At 41.5% G+C, this 19,731-nt stretch overlaps 1 protein-coding gene across 1 annotated transcript; it reads left to right on the top strand.

Moving 5' to 3' along the window:
- Window positions 1–4,393: 4,393 nt before the first annotated feature.
- LOC111232083 lies at window positions 4,394–8,290 on the top strand. Its single transcript, XM_022759437.1, has 6 exons — window positions 4,394–4,450; window positions 4,590–4,661; window positions 4,749–4,968; window positions 5,468–5,625; window positions 5,865–5,972; window positions 8,273–8,290. The coding sequence occupies exons 1-6, from the start codon at window positions 4,394–4,396 to the stop codon at window positions 8,288–8,290; spliced, it is 633 nt and encodes a 210-aa protein (XP_022615158.1).
- The last annotated feature ends 11,441 nt before the right edge of the window (window positions 8,291–19,731 follow it).

Genomic DNA, 19,731 nt, shown 5'->3' with positions numbered 1-19,731 from the left:
GCAACAACCTAATGAGGAGCTGAAGGGAGAAAATACAATATAGAAATGTTGCATGTGTATTGTAGCGAACAAACAGCACTTCAGCGTTAAATGTCTCCAGCTTGTCTTTTTCTTTGGTAAAGGCAACTAGATAAACTTGTTTGTTTTCACTTCCATCTGAGAACAGAAAACAAGAGAAGGATGCACATGTCATGGGATCACACTGAGTCACCTGCTCTGCACAGTGTCCCTGTTTTATTGGTCAAAAATGTTTTTGAATGTCTTCATGTTATCAGGGCAGTATATGACGAGCAGGGGGGCGCAGAGGACCACAGGAAAAAGTGAAGTGAACATTAAGTTGAATAGACTTTTTCACAGCACTATTGACTTGTAAAACACAGATGTAAATAACAAGATAAATTACTGAGTTGCATTGCAATGAAAGTTAAAAGTGCTCACTATTCCGAAACCTGTCCCCTGTGACTAATAAGTTATTATATTGTTCATACTGATGGCATCAGTGTGTAAGCAACATTTTACTGCTGTAGCTGGTGGAGATGGAGCTAGTTTTAATTACTTTATATACTGTTAGATAGTTCAGTCCAGAGGTCACCAGATAAATCTGAGGGGTGATGAGGTGATTAACGGGAAATGAAAGACACTTTGTGAAATATTAAATAAATTTAAATTTGGGCCTCAAACAGTTACCTAAATGAAACCACCTGATTTAAGTTTAGAGGGGAAACCACTCTGGTAGAACAACACTGAATTTTGTTTTTTAACGTAAAATGCTGATCACAAAAGTAACCAGTCAAATAAATTTAGCGGAGCAAAATGAACAATATTTCCCCGTGAAATGTGGTGAAGTATGAGTATAAAATAGCATGAAATGGAAATAATCAGCCAAATCCAAAGTATGAAGAAGCTTCTTTTGCTCTTGAATTTTCAGTCAATGTAGCAAGAGAGTGTAAAATGTTTTTTTCAGTTTTGGGAACAACAAATATCTAAGGTTTCTTAATGTACACACCATCACTTCATCACATAAATTTACAAGAGAAATAAACCCTCAGCTGACAGTTTATCAGGTACACCTTGATAAAACTAATAAAACAGTCCTAATAAATCTTCCCCTCATGATTATTATAATGTTCAGATTATGTTGAAACTGTTTTAGAGAGGTGTTGACTCCACTGTATGATTATAAAATTGTATTGTATTTTATTGTGTTGTACTGATATGGTATTTCTACTATTATATCACTGGGTGAGGGCCAGTATAAAAGAATACAGTTATATTCTGGGATGAAGCACAGTAGACTGAAGAGAACTAATGCAACTTGTTCTCTTTTAATTTTTTGAGCAACTGAACTGTGAGTGAACTTGATAAAGGCGGAAAACCTTATTTAGCATTAATGTAAAATCAGAGAGGTTACACACATAAACAAACAACACAGTGAGTGATTATAAATTTAGATCACCTTAATCCATTCTTGTATCCAGGGACTCACTCTTGTATTTCCCTCGCCCTCCACTTAAAACGGAGCGCTCTGCGTCATAATGATATTTACCCACTACATTTCAGTGTGTGGGAGAGTTGAGAACACAGGCTTTAAGGATGCATTAGGTGACCATCATTAAGGGTCTCTCTACTGAACCGCTTCATATGCTAAGGATCAAGGAAAATGGCTTGTTTTCTTGCATCAACACACATTCATTGCTGCAGGACACAGTTCAGGCTAACTGTGGAAACAGCAAAGACATCTTCAACAGAGGGAGTGAATAGGAGCCTGAGAGCGGCCTGAGAGGAACTGACATTTAAGATCATAAAAGCGGTGGAAGAATTCATTAACCTTAAACACATGGCTGATGTGAGGTATTCACTCTGAACATTATGAGAATCTTAAAGGTGACCCTCCGTGCTCTTCAACACAAGAGTTTGATCTTGCTGCCGAGCAAACTGTTTTTGGTAGACAAGAAAAAGGAACTGTGAAATAAAGCTTGATTATGAGAGACTCACATAGAAACACACAATATTGTGGCTGTTTGTTTATGTTTTATTTTTTGATGTGACAATTGGTATATTTTTCATAACTTTTTACAGCTTAGTCATACTCACAGTTTTGTCTACTGACATGAGACAAAAACACGTGTTTCGTGAGAGGATTAATGGCAGTCAGCGCCTTATTAGATGAAAAAATGCATAATTTAAACTGTGCCATGATTTCACTCCTAATGGCAGGAGGTGAAATGTTTCCTTATAACCTGGTAGAAGCGGCGTTTAATCTTGCCATCTGTGTGCCTGGCTGCAGAGGCAGTTGACACTGTTGCATTGGTGGAGGAGGCAGAAGCTTTTATCTCTGCCTTTACTAATGTTCCTTTAGTCTGTGAGTCAGTTGAGTCTTTGGACAGTCTCTTCTTGACTCCAGACAGGTGGGTGGAGTTGATTTTAATGTCTCCTGTCCTCGTTCCTGGAGCTCTCCTGAGACCGCATGCAGTCTCCTTGTCCTTGGTTAAGCGGCGTAGCCCGGCTTGACAGAGAAGTGCCTCCTCGCTCGCCATCTGAGGGCTCTGACTCAAGGTGATGAAGCCGTATGGGGTGGTGACTTTGGTCAGGTGTGGCAGGGAGAGGGCGGCTCTGCTGGCGGGGTCCAGGCAGTGCTGGGCCTCAGTGTAGGAGCATGGGTAGGACCCCTCCCTTTGGAGGAGACACCTCCTCTGCGTTAAAGGGTCTGAAACACTCCGCTCAGCTCTGCGCTCTGACAGAGCCAAACTGAAGCCTGAGCATGATGTGGCTGATGAGAGGGTGGAGCAGATCGGAGAGACTGATACAGATGACTCCTGCTGTTTCCTAGAACTCCCCAAGCCTTCCTCTGACTCCTCATCATCTTCCTCTGTCTCCTTGTCCAGTGATCTTAAGCTATTCTGCACAGACAGACTTGGTATAGTGAACTGTGGGATGCTGTTGGGTGTTAGGATGTTCGGAAAAATGTTCTCCCGGCTTGTCTGGGAGTCTGATCCCAGAGAACAACCAAAGGACTTTGCACTGCTGGTAGCCCACAAGAGTGCACGGATCCCTGCGCTGCTGTGCCTGCGTTCTGTGGAGAAATCATCCGAAGCTTCGGTTCTACTGCAAATAGCTCCAATGCTGAAAGTCCGTGTGACTGTGCTCTTATACATGTCTGAATGTCTTCCACTCTCTTTGCACACAGGCTCGTCTGTAGATTGGCAAGAGGATTGATGACAGGCAGCTTTTATACATCTATACTGACCGCATTTTGTCCTCCACCAAATGCATCAACAGATACGTAAATGTGACGGAAGCCAGTGCCGGAAACGGTTACCAATTAGGGAGCTTCTCAAGTATGGAAGCATAATCGTGTGGCCTCTCTCTTAAGTCTCTTCATATGCTAAAGAGCAGACAGAGCAGCAGCATCCCCCTGCCTCCCAGAGCATCTGGTGGCTCCATGAGTGATGTATAGACTGAAGTTAAGATGTACCAATTCTACTAATTTTTTTTAGAACTAATCAAGGAACCTTTCACAGTTAAATACTTTCTGCCTGTTTTTTTTCTGAGCAGTAGGGCCACAACTATTGACTATTTTCATTATCAGTTGATCTGCTGATTATTTTCTTGATCAATCAATTAAAATGTTTTGTCTATAGAATGTAAGAAAATAGTGTCCCATCACACTTTCCTAACGCCTAAGGTGATGTCCTGTCTGATCAACAGTACAAAACATGTATTAAGTATAGTATTAGATAGTTTTCATTTACTGTCACATATGGAAAAAGGTTGTTTTATTCTATATGAGTGAATGCTGGTGCAAGATATATGTTCCTGAACAGAGTTATGTGCCAGTCATGATGTCTGAAATGCAAGGATACAGTTTAGGGCAATGATTGATAATCTGACCAAATTACCTATAAATGAAAATAACTGTAATGTAAATCATCATTAAGTTCACTTGAGATGTTGCATTCATAATCATTCATTCAGTCATACATTATTGAAACAAGGATGTATACTATTGGCCTATTTGTTTTATTGTTTTTATTTTATTTGAATTCTGATCATTTTTAAACCATATTATTAATTAAATTCATTTTTTTTGTATCCACATGGCAGTAAATCACAAAATGTGCAGCTTATGATCATTTTTTAAACCTCTTCGTATAGAGCCATAGCCCAACCTGGTCACGTGACCACCCTCCTTGGCCTGTTGCAGACAAATTGGCGGGATTTGTTCATTGGTCCGCCCTGATTGCTACAGGTGCATCGCTTTGCATTGATTGGCTACACAGCAGTGATTTCAGAGTACATTTCCCCGCGTCGAAACCCGCACTTACTGTAGTCCTTCAGTTTCTCCTCCTCGTTGCAGCCCGGCTGGTCCAGCAGGCTTTTGACCCGCAGCAGGATGACTTGTGAACCCCGCAGAGACACCACGGAGCAGGAGCAGGCCGAAAACACGGAGGTAAAGATAGACGGCAAACTAAAGCCATGTTGTTTTGTAGCCGTTCAGTTTACTCTAGCTGCTAGCGTCGACTTGTAGCAACATGAGAACATGTGTGCGGCTGTGGTAGTTCTCACCTGTCTGATCTCGTCACCTGTAGGACAGAGTTGTGAGGAGAGACGGTGTGCTTCGCTCCATGCTGCGCGGCCTCTTCTGGCCATTTGGCATCGTGGTACGTGCAGCACCTAATGCAGATTTTGTATTTAGCCTCTTAGCTCTTTAGCTGTACACCCGATTTAACACCAGCTCTTGCTTACAGGTACGTGCATACCACGGGGTTTGGTGGGTCATGGGCTTCCGGCAGCCAAGGGAGATAGCCATCGTTAGCCCCGCGGTTCCCAGTCCTGCACGCCAGAACCTCGCAGGCCGCAAGCGCCTGCACCGGGTCACCCGCCTGCTTCTGTCCATCCTGCCCCGCTGGGTGCAGGGCGCCCTGGGCTACCCCGTGTCAAGCAGCATTGGGCGCTCCCTCTCCCCAGGTAAAAGTACTATTTTTAATCGAGCTAACCCTTTCAACACTCTGTGGCAGGAAGTCTCTTGGTTTCTTCACCTGGGGCCTGCTAAAACCAGTGATGCGTAAGTGTTTGCACATAGATGTCATGGCTTACACCTAACAATCAGCCACTGTGTGGTGTCACAATGGCTGAAATGAAACTTGACACTCAACACACTTGAGGTTATGTCCTTAGCAAGAATATAATTCCAGTTGTAGATTAGATTGATATTGATTATTGATAGATTTATATTTTGCTAAGTGCAACAGTTTCAAATGACTACTTTCTTGGCCCATGGGGAAATTGTGCAAAGTCTGTCAACTAGGGTTTTCTTACTTCACTTTTTATTAAAAAAAAAAAAAAAAATTGTGCAATGCAAGTCTGATTTACTATTTGATGTTTTGAAAGTCATGGAAACTTTTTCTACAGATGTGGCAGAGAGGGAATTTTTTTTTTTTTTTTAAATGAGCTTGTTTCCCAACAGAAATCAGAGTCTCTCCCACTAAACCTTGCGGAAAGGGCAGCAAGAGAAAACAGGATGAGTTGGAGGATGAGGAGGAAGAAGAGGACCATCAGACCTGGGTGGAGGCACTCACTCAGGAGCTCGCTGACGAAGGCCCAGAGGAGGATCCTGACTACGAGGTTGGCGCTATATCCCAAATATGTACTACTCTTGGTTTAACATGTGAACTGAAATTGGTATGGAAATGTTCTAAACAGGATGACCATTCATGACTTGAGTATTTCTAAATCTGCGTTTACGTGTTCACTTTGTAGCAAACATATAATGCTTAGACTCAAAAGTACAATTGTGCGCATTTGATTTAACAAAATGGCTTCAAAGGAAACGTCAGTCATCTTAATGTTGACAAATTTCTCAGCCCAGTTCTGTCGAGACGGAGAGTGAAGAGTACTGCTCACAAAATAATACGGAAAGTGACATTGAGGTCCAGGGGAAAGGCGTGGTTGTTATTGAAGACGTAAAAACGGTAAGACTATAGCAGATTCTTTTGTCTTTAAAGCATGTGGACAGTGATCACTGATCAGAATGATGCACTAACTTGACTTTTTAATGTTTGCAGGATATTGAGCCATCTGCTCCAGCTCAAGTCGCTTGTCCTCCTGTTTAATGTGTCGTATTGACTGCTGGTTTCAGTGTTTGTTTGTTTTTTTGTATGTTTATATATAACAATAAAACTGTCTTTTTTTTGCCTTGACATAGCTGTGGTTTCCCACTAGATGACAGTAATGCTATTTGTATTTGGCAACAGAGCTTGAAATGAGGTGCAAGTGAAGTAGAGGTGGTTAAATGCTGTCAGTCTGCATGGGGTTTTCTTTGAATGCAGCTGGTATCGACAGTTGCTGTCAAGTGCAGCTTGTTCAATTAAATTTTGTTAAAACATATTGGTGGTTCAGGCTTTATTTGGTGCTCACCAGGGCAACTATGCTTTCAGTGTCTACCTGATTGCCACTAAGAATCCAAATGGAAAATTAGGTTTTAACCAAATAAAGAATAGACAGCCACTTTTAAGATGACTGTCGGGGTTTCCTCCCCAAGATGCAAACTTGTCATACATCTAACCAAGAAGCTGAATTATCAGGGAAGCAAGTCGTCATACTTAAACAAAAAGGATGCATGGTTTTCACAAGTCGGTGTTTGCCTGCATACATGCTTTGTACAGTCATAATGTCCAGTTTCATTAATGGTCTTAAGCTCTATTTCAGACCAAATAATGTGACAGAGCTGGAGTCCAGGCTTGTGGCCTCCCTAATCCACAATGTGTGCTTACAACTCATATCATTAAGTGTGTAATACCTCAGGCTTTACAGGAGGGACGCCTCTAATGTACATAAATCCTTGAGCTGGAAAACCCTCGAATGACTAAGACCTTCACATTTTCCCAGTATTGTCAAATTTCTTTGTCTGCTGTCCTAACAACCAGCTCATCTGGCAAGAATGTATACTCGGGCCTCAGGACATTACATTTTACTGTAATGGCATTTTAATAAAAACAGTTTAATCCAATATAATTATGCATCACTTCTGGCCATACAGGACTGTTTTATGGACTGCTTGGGGGGGTGGAGACACATTTGTAGCACAGGTCAGGGGTTGATGACTATTGAAGAACAATGTCTCAGTTTCCATTCTAAAAATGACTTTTCCACTCGGTTTAAGGCGGCCGCTGTTGTCACATGTGACTCATAATGGAATGAAACTGTTCAGTTATGATCTGCTCTTTTGTTGTTGGGGTGTTGACTTTTTAAGAGTGTGGCAGTGGATAAACCAGAGCTATTTCAGACTTTAAGCATGTGACTTTCAGTTATTTGACCTGAGTTCATCCAAGCAGAAAATGAGTGTTATCACAGAGCTCACATCCCACTGGCTCTCTGCTGCAGGTGAGGGGGGGGGGCTGCTGCCATGTGGCTCTCATATGACTGGTATCAGGAGAGGCTGTCAAGCATACTTTTGAGCCGCCCACGGAGTCATACCTCTTGCGTCCACCTGCACTCATGCGGCTTCTCCATTCACCGCTGAGTGTGAGCGGTTTGTGGGAGTAGGTGATCCTCTTGAAAATGACTGAACTAGTACTTGTCCTTGTCCAACAATCAGCACCCACTCTCCCACACTGTAGATGAGACACTACCGCTCGCTCCCTTTTCCCATTGTCACTGATGTAGGAGAGCACATCATGGTTAGTGATGAATTAATGTTGGTCTTTTGTACTGCCAGTTTGTAATTTCCATGCACAAGGTTTTTCTTTTTTTCTTTGTCTTCTTAAATCTGGTTTACATACAAGTTTTACACTGAGGGTTAAGTGTGACAGAGGCTGGAGGATGTATTCATCAGACTATTTTGTCGGGATCGGCATGTTATTTAAGAAAGGAAACTTCACCTAGTTTATTCATTTATGTCAGTTTGTCAGTTTATTGTCACGAGGAGTACTCAGCCTGGGAAAACAGGTGCTTTTTCATTAATATCTCAAGCGTGTACCAAAACAGCGCAATCCAAATCCAGCACCCCTGACATTTTCAACAAACACTCAACCTTAAAAGCTCTGTTAAGCTGTTTGTTTACTCGAGGGTTATTTTATTGTATGGTGTCTGTATATTTAATGTTATAACATAATCTGATGACAGCACTTGGTTTAAAAGGGACAAAATCTAGTATGAATGGGGATTATTTTAGTTCGCAGCAACATCCAGCTGCCTTCAATTAATTCCTGAAAACACTTGAGGTTGTTTTGACAGTGAACTTTGCGACTTCCTTTTTTTCTTTCCCTCTCAGATGTTTTTCACCTCCTGACGCTCGGGTGCAAAAAGGCAGCCGCCACCTTACTGAAGCAGCAGAGAGCACACTGGTATGAATTAAACGCTTGATGTGTGTGTATGTATGTGTGTGTGTTTGTGGGAAGGGCAGCAGCGGCAGTGAGAGCTGGATACAGAACAGGAACTGATGGTCTCTGGGGGGTCTCATGGCTGTCTGAACGTTTGAAGGGTAGACTGCTCAGCGGAGGCAGCGATAGAGAGCATCGACCTCTATCTCTGGTGTTTGGAGCCAGCTGGAGACTGCTTTTAAACCAGAAGCTCTGTCTTTGCCTTTCAACTGCAAGGTGAAAACATGGCGTCTGGAAGGGGCTATACATTTCATGCACAGTCCCAGGTGGGCTATATAAACAAAAGGCAGCTTGCCTCATGCTGTGAATGCAGTGGTGGTCTTGTTGGTTTGTAGTGGATGGCTGCATGCAGAGTGATTTGTTGAGGTGATCAGTACAGATGCAGGGTGGTTATGTTGCAGCCAGCAGGTGCTTTCATATTATGTCACAGCTTTTTTATTTTTTTTTATTGTTCTTTTAGCTGATTTATGTGAGCAGCTTTAGTGTTGATGCAGCACAGATTGTTATAAAACCTCTCTGACACGCACACACACCCAGGGGCTCGGCACTCTGCAGAGCCACAACTAGGACTTGGTGACATCGGCTTATTGTCACCTTGAATGAATGGCAGCAGGTGCCTGCTGCACCCCCGGCCCCCCCAGTCTGACCTGCAGGCTATTATCTGCTGCATTACAATGTGACTCTGTAATGTCAGCCGACAAAAGTGCTCAAACTCACTCCCCTGCCTCTTATTTTTCCGCTGTAACCTTCTACTCCGCCCCTCTGCAGCCCCCCTCAGCACAGTCACGCAGTGTGTTTCGCTTTACCTCGAGCCTAATGACTAGCTGTCCCCGTAGATTTCAAGAGCGTCCATCATCTTCAGAGAAGTAGAGCAGGAAAAGAGGCATGAAAAATGAAGCAGACAGACGCAGCCTTCAGTTAGTCATACACTTTGATGCAGAGGACAGTGAGGGCTCTCAAAAAGTTTCGGAGTGAAGAAAAACTACAAGCAAGTCAGATTTTTTGTGGAATCAATGTTAATCTAAGTGCTGTTGAGTGAATGGAGGATCAACTGTTGGTGGATGAGCATCTGTTACCTCAGGCCACTGTCTCTCAAAATCAAGTCAAGCTTTAGGAACAAGACAGAATTGAGTAAATTTGTTTTAGAGATAATTTGACATGGCAGCGTTTTTCATTTCCTTAATGTTGGTTTTATCCCCCTCAAATAGTTTTACATGATAATCTGATGCCCTGAACTATGACAGGCCAGCTTATCCCCAAAGTCCTCCTGAGCTGCAGGCCAGCATCACCTCAGCTTCTCATCTGGATGAGTGTACTTTATGTCTCACCGTGCTCCTTGATCAATCCAGCAGGATTTAAAGGCTTTGCTGCTATCTGTGATTGTGGTTGTCCTTGTCTGTCCAGGGGTCGGTAACACCTCTGACTCACAGCTGAGACAACCAGCAAATTGTGCAGGGCCCTCAAAGTGTGCGAAGTCAGCCCCCGCTGATGCCGGTAAGCAAATCCATTCACACATTTGGGATGGTATTCTGAGCCGACGCCCAGAGAGCGGCGAGATACGGCATGCACACAGATAGGGAGAGAAGGTGAGAGAGCTCAGTGTGTATTATTGAAGTTCAGGAGCTCTATTTTATTTTATTTATTTACACCAGCTGGAGGACTTCTGAGTTCGAGAGGTCCAATGTCAAATATGTCAGCCACACCAAAAAGCTGTTTAATTCAGATTAGGGACTGTAAGAGTCACAATATGGAATACAATTGTGTTTTATTAACAAGGCAATTTGTGTTGTGATTAAAGTTTTAATATTTCTTACTTTTTAAATGGTCTTATTTGTAATGTGTAGCTTTTGACTTATTGTTGCCCTCTGGTGGAGGCGTGGCAGATTGTTTAGAAGAAGAACTGTTTATTTATTTGAATGTGCCATGCAGAACTTTTAGCAAAGTGTGGTTCTGCTGTAACCTGGTTCCCATGTTTCTGATTTATTATTCAATGAGTGAAGTGAAACAAGATGGCGGTTCAGTTTCATTATCAGGCTGTTGGGTAAATGCTGTTGATTTTAGTTTGCATATGCAGACGTGGTCTTAAGCATGCACTTCTGGTTTAATGGCTGTTTTGGACAAACTTTATGTGAACTGTCTACCAGGACCGGAGTTGTATAACAAATTGATATATAACAGAAATTGTGGATAGATATGCTGGTTTTTGTGTTTCTCCATATAGGTGGATATTAAAATGTTTTGGTACCAGAATTAAGCATTTGACTTATAAGATAAATGTCATAAAAATGAAATTAAAATGGAAATTTGGACTACAGACTTTTAAATCTTGAAGCAGCTCTTTCACTTGAAGCAAACTAATCAACTCGGATGACTCACATTCACTTGATCTGTTGGTGTCTTCATCATGAATACTGTGCAGCACTGTAAGATGTTGTGGATGAGAACGTCTGCCAAATGCTGCAGCTGTATAATTCTTAATATTTGAATCTGTTCAACCCTTCAGACAGCAGAAGCCTCATTTCAAAAAGTAAAGGTTTTTTTGCTGCAGTTTTCACTCAGGAAATGTGTTCATTGTGTATTTTTGGTACAGGGGCTCTGGGCGAGTTTCTCCACATTTTCGAGTACATGTGTTTTTGTCTTTAATTGAATTGTTTGTTGGCTAAACCTTTATAATTTACATGAAATAATAAATGGTTCTACAGAAGGAGTTGCTGGTAGAAAAACTGTCAGTCAGATGTATAGAAGTATTAACATTAAAATAGATTTATCCAAGGTATGAATACAAATATTGATGCAGTAAACTGTGACAGGTAATTTAACAGTCTGAACATGTCATCCTGCAATATGATGTACTTTTAACTTTGAATGAGAAACACTTTCAAAGTCAAAGCTTGAAATGTTTAAATCTTCTATCCCAAGAAAAGAAAAAAAAAAAATCCAAGTGTCAGCACCTCAAAACTGTACTGACAGTAGGTTCAGCTCTTGAATAAAGACACTTTGACACTTTCCACCTTGTGTTATCTTCAGCTGCAGTAGAGATCGTGTCTGCATACGTGCTCCTCTCTTCTAAATTTCCATTCCCCCAGCAGCTTTTAATCCCAAACAATCACTTCACCAGCTCATTTTGCTGAATAACTCATTGTACTTTTAAAGAGGAGAAAAAAAAGAGAGAGAGAGAGAGAGAGAGGGAGATTTTAGCTGGAACTCTGTGTTTTTTTTCATTCATTTACATTCAGATGTTTTGTTCACAGGAAAAATGTATGTACAGACTAGAGTTGTTGGTTTGACAAAAACTGCTGCTCTAAAAGGCGCTGGTCAGGACAATTAAGGAATTAATCATTTCATTTTATATGTGGGGCAGTGAAGTGAGTGCACCCTTTGTAACCATGTGCAATAGTTACAGTAGCAGTGTCTGCAGTGTGACTGGTATCCCTCCCTCAACCCAGCACAGTGACAGTGCTGCCAGTCAACTGTTGCTTTTTTATTTTGGTTTCAAGAAATGGGCACAAGGGATTTATATTCCTCAAGTGATGATCGGAAGGCAGCTGTTTCCTCTTACTCTGACAACAGTGCATCCACCTGTTCACATATTGTGCGGACTGATGATTTTAACAGTCACTTTCAGCTTGATTTGTGAGACTATGATCTTCCCATGACAGAACATTCACCAAGATGAAAACAAATAGCAAAATTTGTTTATCTATTAAGATGAGCAGCAGTCAGCTGACAGTCAAATGCACTACCTTTTAGGAGAAGATGCATTACATTAGTGAAAACATGCAGTGATACATTGAGGAACAAATGTTTGGTCTGACAGATTTAAACTATAAATACCTGTTTTTGACAGACTTTCTGGCACAGCGGCTTATGCTGTGATACCACAGTGTATAAATAGTCACAACAAAAAACACTTTATTTTCAGCCCCCTTTTTATGGAAGCAGTATATAAACATAAAAAAAAGGTTTAAAACACACCATAATGTAGTTGTAAGTGTTTCTAAATCTATTTGTTAACAACTATAACTCCCCCTGTGGGCAACCATGAGTGGAGGCCAGTGTATAAACAGATAATGAATGACAATGTAGTAAAACACAGCTGCAATCATGTAGAATATGTCTTCATTGGAGAAGGCGTGATTGTTGACAAATACTGTCCTCTAATAAACACGTACACTAAAATGTCCTTATATCTGCTTACAACTGTATCATAGTTGTTACTGCAGTAAATTATAGTTATATGGTCATATACTGCTTCTGTACTGCTAAACTGGGGGGTGGAAGTAAAGTGTCAAAAGTATCAAAGTAAAAGTGCTTATTATGCAGAGTGAATGCTGCCAGTGTTATATTTTCACGTATCATTGATTTATTCACTACTAGTGCATTAAAGTATAATTAGCATCTTAATGTAGTAGCTGTTTGGGCCGAGTAAATTAAAAATAAAAACTAGTTATTATACTGTTTGGTAGTTCAATAAATCATAATACGTCATACTTTGATATTTTGTCTGTTAAATCTTAAAGCCATTGCACAGTGTGTCACTTATGTTGGCTAATTAAGCCTCAGGACAGTGGGGGTGTCATACTGCGCTTGATTGACACTTCCCTCGAGCATCTGTTTATTTTTTTTTTACTTTTTTATGTTTTGGCTTGACATAGCAGGAAAAGCACAGCAGGGATAATTGTTGACATTAAAAATGACTGTATTCCATTTGTTTTAGCTAGTTTCGTGGTCCTGGTATTGTTCATGCTGATTCACTGTCATGGCTTACTGGGACACTTAATGGAACGGAGCCATCGTTAACTAAATGTGCTTCACCTGTGTTCCTGTAAGAATGCCTGCTGTGAGAAAGGTCTGGTGGGGCAGGACCACCTGTTAACATCCTTATTAGTACGTAGAGTTTGGTGAAATATCTCTATTCTGTTTACACGTGACCAGAGTTCAAATCTGTCCAGAGTAACTGGAAGTGCTCGCGTGGGTGTGAGTCTAGCAAAGTAGCGAATCAGTGATGGTCTTGGTTTTATCAGTAAGTAATGTAAGGGACTACAATTTAAAAATCAGTGATTACATTATACTTACTAAACAACTAACAATTTTAGGGTTTGATGGACGTGTTAGTTTGGCGCTCAGGTTGGAGGTGTGACGAGTAACTAGACTCTGCTAAAGGAGGAGGAAACGCGACTCATGGTAACTCCAAAGCTATCTCATTTTTGTTATGTGTGCTTAGCTCGCTTGCAAATGTTAGCCTGTGGTAAACCAACTTTAGGTATCGGAGTGTAAAACCTGCACCTTACAGTGAAGACGGGAACTTTGATGCATCACTGCGGCCAATATAAAACCGACAATAAAAGGTTTTCTGGCCACTTGGGGGCAGCAGCCCCCAGATGTCAACATTTACATATTGTCACCTTTTAACTGATATGGCACGATTGCTTATTTACACATCCAGCAGTAACAAAGCATCTCTATCATCGATTAGAGTGGTGTTTCCACTAGTAAGTCCTACATTGACTGTTCTATCCCAGTTTTTGGTTTTTGCCAACTCCTGGAGGAAATGTTGTTTTAGCTGCTAAATGTTCCACTATATTCACCAGCTAGTGGCCAATTTTGTTTGTCTGTTGTTTAGAGAAGGGGAGAAGGTAGTGAACAGTGAGTTTTTCAAAACTTTTTCTCTGAAAACAGCTGCCAGGTGCGGCTGAAAACTACGCCATGAGAGCGGGGAGAGTGAACCAGAACAGTGAGTAAGTATAGTGGCTGGACAGCTAAACAATGAGCTGGAACTCATTATAAATCTCCTTAAAGCCGTGAGGAGCTTTAGATTCAGGTGATAATTCTCTGTAGGTTCATCACTAACACCCTTTAAAGCAGGTGTTGATGGTCAGTTAACACCTCCATAACTTAGACTGACTGCAGGTTAAAACATAACATCAAATGTCATAAAGTAAATTCTCATGCTGCTGAGTAATTATAATGACTTTTTCAATGAGTAACTGACTACAAATAACATGCCAAACACTGGTAACTCATGGCTTTCAAATAAATGCATGTAACATAAAATGAAAATAATAATTAAGTACAGGTATCTCAAAAAATACAGTATTGATGTTAATGCACTAACTTACATTCCATATATTGTGTGTAGCATAGTGTTGGTGACAGGGGAAGCACACACAAAGCATGCAGTAAGAGACAGCAGAGTGAGTGGGCTGTTAAATGATAAGGCAATAATTAGTAATAAAGAACCACTGTTTTGGAGCCAGACATAAAAGGAAATCCTTTCATTAAGACTGTTAAGTGTCATGTAGTGTTTAAATGTTTCTAAACTGAACCGAGCAGCTTCAATTAGAATCCGGAGACAACCTTCAACATGGAAAATAACATTTACCCCTCTTGTCTCTGATCTCTAAATCAGTTCGACAGTGACATCCTGTTTTATGGCTGATAAAGTCTAATGTGGAGACTCGCTGGCTCTTTGATGTAATTTATTTTGGATTGTGAAATTACAGCCTCATTTTAAAGGCCACAATTCTTACATATTTTACTCTTCATCACACCAGAGTGTTTTTAGGCCATCAACAGCTTGAGATTCTCCCAAATCCCCTACTTCCCTGTTTTCCTGTTTACCAGCTGTCCAATTAACCCATTTTTTATTTTTTTTTTTGTTTTTGCTGTTTCTTGTTCTTGTAGTGAAACTGTTTCTGCTTTACGACTAGAGTTTGTATTGATGATGTTTTTTTGCAGAATGTAGGACAGATAAATGAAAGGATGGTGGGGTTGTGATGATAAACACTTCTGTTGGTCGAGGCTGGACATCCACTGCAGAGGATTTTGTTGGAGCTTCAGATTTTCTGGCTCATGAGAACAGTATTTATTTTGTGTTAAGATGTATCCTCCAGAAATGACAAATTCTTCTGCTGTGTGTCTCCTAGATGTCGGGGTTGTTTTGGGATGTCGTTCTCTGTGGTTCACTCTCTGCTGTTGTTTTGTTTGTCATTATGTTTTTTCCTGCAGCTCCACGCAGTCCTGCGCTTTTTGAGAATGTGCCAGGCAGAGTTGAGTGACAGTAGTGATAACATGCAGAGTGAACGTTAAGCTTCCTCTTAGTCACAGGGAAACCTTGCACACACACACACACACACACACACACACACACACACACACACAGTGAGAGAGAGAGTCAAATCCTCAACCTGCATCTTTGATGTGCCCACTGCCACTAATGAGATTTGTCATCTTTTCAGACAGAATTACTGTAGTCATTGTTCACTGTTTGCGTGTATCTCCACATTCACACACACACACTGGAGCTAAAGGTTCATGCTCCCTGGCTGCAGCCTGAATCACTAGTTTGTTGGGCATCTTCCTGTCAGTGATTCAGCTCATTTCAAATATGAATTTCCCTCATGGCTGCAGAGCAAGTGCAGATTCGTGTGCTTGTGTGTGTCTGTGTGTGTGTGAGGGTTTTATCGATTTAAGTGGTATATTAATGTCTCCCTCAGACCTCCTCTGGCTCCTGTCTGTGTTGATGATATCTGTGATTGGTGAGTCAACAGGAAATTAAACCAGGAGGTAACACCTCATAGCCTCAGCAGCGCTTCAAGGTTGAGACAACTCAAAAGGCCTTAGGCCACAGAAAATAACATTTCCACACGGACGGGCTGGTTTTTGTGACATATTTCTTTGGAAACTGTACTGTCTGGAGACCCCAGCTTTTAATAGGTTTTCATTTCTCCTCACCTTGGCTGTCTGGCTACTGGTTATTGGCCGCAGTGAGTTTATACCTCAGATCCTTCAAAAGGTTTTTCAGCGATGTGATTGATTTAACTGTGAAAGGCCATGAAGGGGCAATAGCCCATTTGGCCTCTTCATTGCCTGTGCACCCACACTGATGGAGCTTTAGGAAAGAGAGTCAGTCCTGCCTCAGTGTTTATTATTTGAATTTGAATATTTCGTGATGGAAATGAGGACACAAAAAAGACGAAAGCATCCAGAGTGAGCAGAGAATTGTTATGGGTGAGTGTGTGCTTTTGAAAACTGGCCCATAGAGAGAGTGAGAGATGTAGTGATGGAGAGTGGCATCAGAGTAGCTTTGTAGCATTAGTAGCAGCAACAGAACCTGGCAACTGTAGACGTGCTGCTTGGATGCAGCCTCCTTACATAACATAAAAAGCATGAAGAGAGTAGCCGGAGGCATGCGAGCGGGACTGATGAATTGTTGGGCATGGAGCGCTCCTGATACCTGGAGACAGCAAAAGCAGAGGCCATTTGACAGGTCTGAAAATAAGCAGCAGATGAGAACAATGTGGTGACAGAGAGAGAGAGAGTGCCAGTACAATGGGAAAACCTGTTTTTTTTTTTTTTGTCTTTTCTCGCATCTCTCTGAAATGTATCCAGGGGCCAACAGTAGCCTTTTATGTGGCTTTGATAGTAGGTGGAAATAATCTTAGACCAATCCAGCTCCAGATGACTCATCAAGCCGAGTTCGGTTTGTCGCAGCACCCTGCTGTGATGTCTTCAATTGTACCTATAGCGATTGCATAACTTTTGATTTATAGGGGTGGACTTCCCATCCTTCACATCTTTTTCCACTCTGTAATCCACCCCCTGCTCCTCTCCCTGTGCACTCTCTATCTCTCCCCTCTCACTTCCTGACATTTGTAGTGATGTTTATGTGAACTGTGTGCATTACAGTGCTCAGCTTAACTCAGCTGGCCACCCATCCTAATCGGCTCTCCTGGCCTGAGCGCTAACAAGCTTAAAGCAAAACGGAGCAGTGGTCAGCAAGAAAAAACAGCCAGTCACAGATATTTTTGCCCTGCGGGTCGTCATCAGTACTTCAGCGTGTGTGTGTGTGTGTGTGTGTGTGTGTGTGTGTGTGTGTGTGTGTGTGTGTGTGTGTGTGTGTGTGTGTGTGTGTGTGTGTGTGTGTGTGTGTGTGTTAGTGTTATGCAAATGAGAAGGCTTAGACTCCATTGTATGTTTATGAATATGAACATCCTGCATATAAATAAAGCCATATACATATATCAGCTGCAGAAGTGTGCTGTATAAGTGATGAGTAAAACAGCAGAGGCCAATGGGAGAACATGATCTCTTTGCTCCCTTAAAGTAATTTTAAAAATCCAATTTCTGAAATGTACACTTACTGATAACATTTTTTTCCACTTCAGCAAAGCCTGAGCATGGAAAATGTGTCCTTTTGTGTCGATCTAATTGGTTTTTATTGTATCTACCCCAGTTCATTCGCTTGTATCATGGATTCCTCTTGTCTGAGCTGTTAAAACCGGCTGGAAACCACAGTAAAGAGAAACATAACCCCAGAGCTTTCTAATCCACCCACTATCCTCTGCTCTGCCTCGATCTGCATACGATGTGGGAGGCTATTGTGTGAACTCACTGATCTGATTCCACATTAAGTGTGGGCATCGCACACACACACGCACGCACGCACGCACGCACGCACACAGACATAACCGCTTATCATTCAGTAAAGGCACCAGAACTGTAATCAAGGCACCAAATGATGTGTGCAGGGCGAGGGTTTGAACTGTATTAGATGTTTTTGCACAACCCATAATATGTTTTTACTGCCTGCAGTTCATTGTTCTCTGGGCAGATCTGCATTAAAATGTTTGCTAACAAACAGGAAATAAAAAGCATTTGTAGTTATTGCACATGTTAAGCAAATATGGCTAGAGGCTGAAGATACTCTGGGGATGCTGATGTACTATTATTTAGTTGGGGGACAATATTTCTTTTATCTTTTATTTTGATATAGCATGCTTTTCTCCGTAAGCCTAAATAGACGTGATAGAAATCTCAGAGGAGTCTCTATGAGCAACTGTTGCCTCCAGCTGCATGCAAACTCTTACGTTCATTTCCGATTTTGTATGTGCATTCACATGTCACGCTTGACCTCACTCATTCAAATTTGAGCCACAAAATTGTTGAGAGGAAGGAACAAAGTTGTGCCAAAAAAACTTTCCCCTGTTTTCTTCCCCCCTCGCTAAGCACCCCGAAGATTTTAACTTAGTGCTCAATATCACTTTGACCAAGCTCCCTTAATCCCCGCTGACACATTCCACAGGCTACATATTTTTCATCCAAGCTGAAGTTATTTTTGTCTTGGCTGAGAAGTTGCAGAGGGTGACATCACATCACATCTGCAGCTGATTCTCTGGTAGAGGAAACGCAGATGCACAAGCTTGAAAAGATGCAGGATTCTCCTCATAATAATCCACATTCAGCCCATGAGTTTTCATCATGATGCATTTGGAGTTTTATGTGCCGGATCTATATATTTTTTGTTGGCTTATCCTTCCTCCTGTTGGCATTAAGCAGTTTAGAGTCTCACGCTCTGGGGTTTTTTTTTTTTTTTGTAGGAAAGGTGGAAATGAGCTGCAGCAGAGCGGGGCTCAGTAATCCTGCCCTCTATGCCTTGCAGTCACATACTCTTTATTTACTCCTGACAGCTTCGAATTGAAACTGTGATCACATTTTCCACACTGTTTCTCAGCTCTGCTTACTTTTAGAGCCGACCAGCCTTACACACTGAATCGAGTTTTTTTCTTCTCTTGTTTCTCTCCCTGTCTCTCCCTCCTGATATCTCTCTTTCCCTCCATCTCTCTGCAGTCCCGGCTCACGGACTGCCTTCAGGGATTCATCAATAGCTGACCCTGGCATTGTTTTTTTTGTGAGTCCTCCAGCCTCTCTCCCTCTCTCACTGTCTCTCTCTGTGGATTGGACAGTCCATTTGTTAAGATTGGAGGAAAAAAAAAAGACAGAGTGGACTTGAGATTGGATTAGGAGAACAGAGGAGAGAAGAGGTGGATTAATCAAAGCCAGTGTGTCTCTCTGGGTGACAGCTACAGACAGTTCTGTCATTACCATCTGATGAGATGGGAGCAAAGGTTCCTGCCTGGTGAGTAAATATGGGCTGTCTCTCTCTCTTAAAAAAAAGTTCTTGTTCCGACACTGTGGGTAAAGCGATGTAGATTTATTCAAGGATTGCCTCCAGGAAGGAACACATACAGATTTTTATTGTATTTGGCTAAAATCCATACATATATTCTCTCAGTTCAACTGTGCAAAAGCAAATATTTTAAGACAGTAAGAGTGGATAATACATTAAATCTATAGACTGGAACAGATGGCTCTATCTGAGCAGTCACAGTCACACACACACACACACACACACACACACACACACACACACACACACACACACACAAAATGTGGACTGGTATATAAAGCTAAGAAAGGTATTTAAATCAAATCCATTTGATCTGATTGGACCACTCAAAAATGGACTTTTACATAACACACACACACACACACACACACACACACACAC

The sequence above is a fragment of the Seriola dumerili genome, unplaced genomic scaffold, assembly GCF_002260705.1.
Source record: "Seriola dumerili isolate Sdu_G_001 unplaced genomic scaffold, Sdu_1.0 BDQW01000322.1, whole genome shotgun sequence".
Taxonomy (NCBI): Eukaryota; Metazoa; Chordata; class Actinopteri; order Carangiformes; family Carangidae; genus Seriola; species Seriola dumerili.
This window is presented reverse-complemented; position numbering and strand designations above follow the sequence as displayed.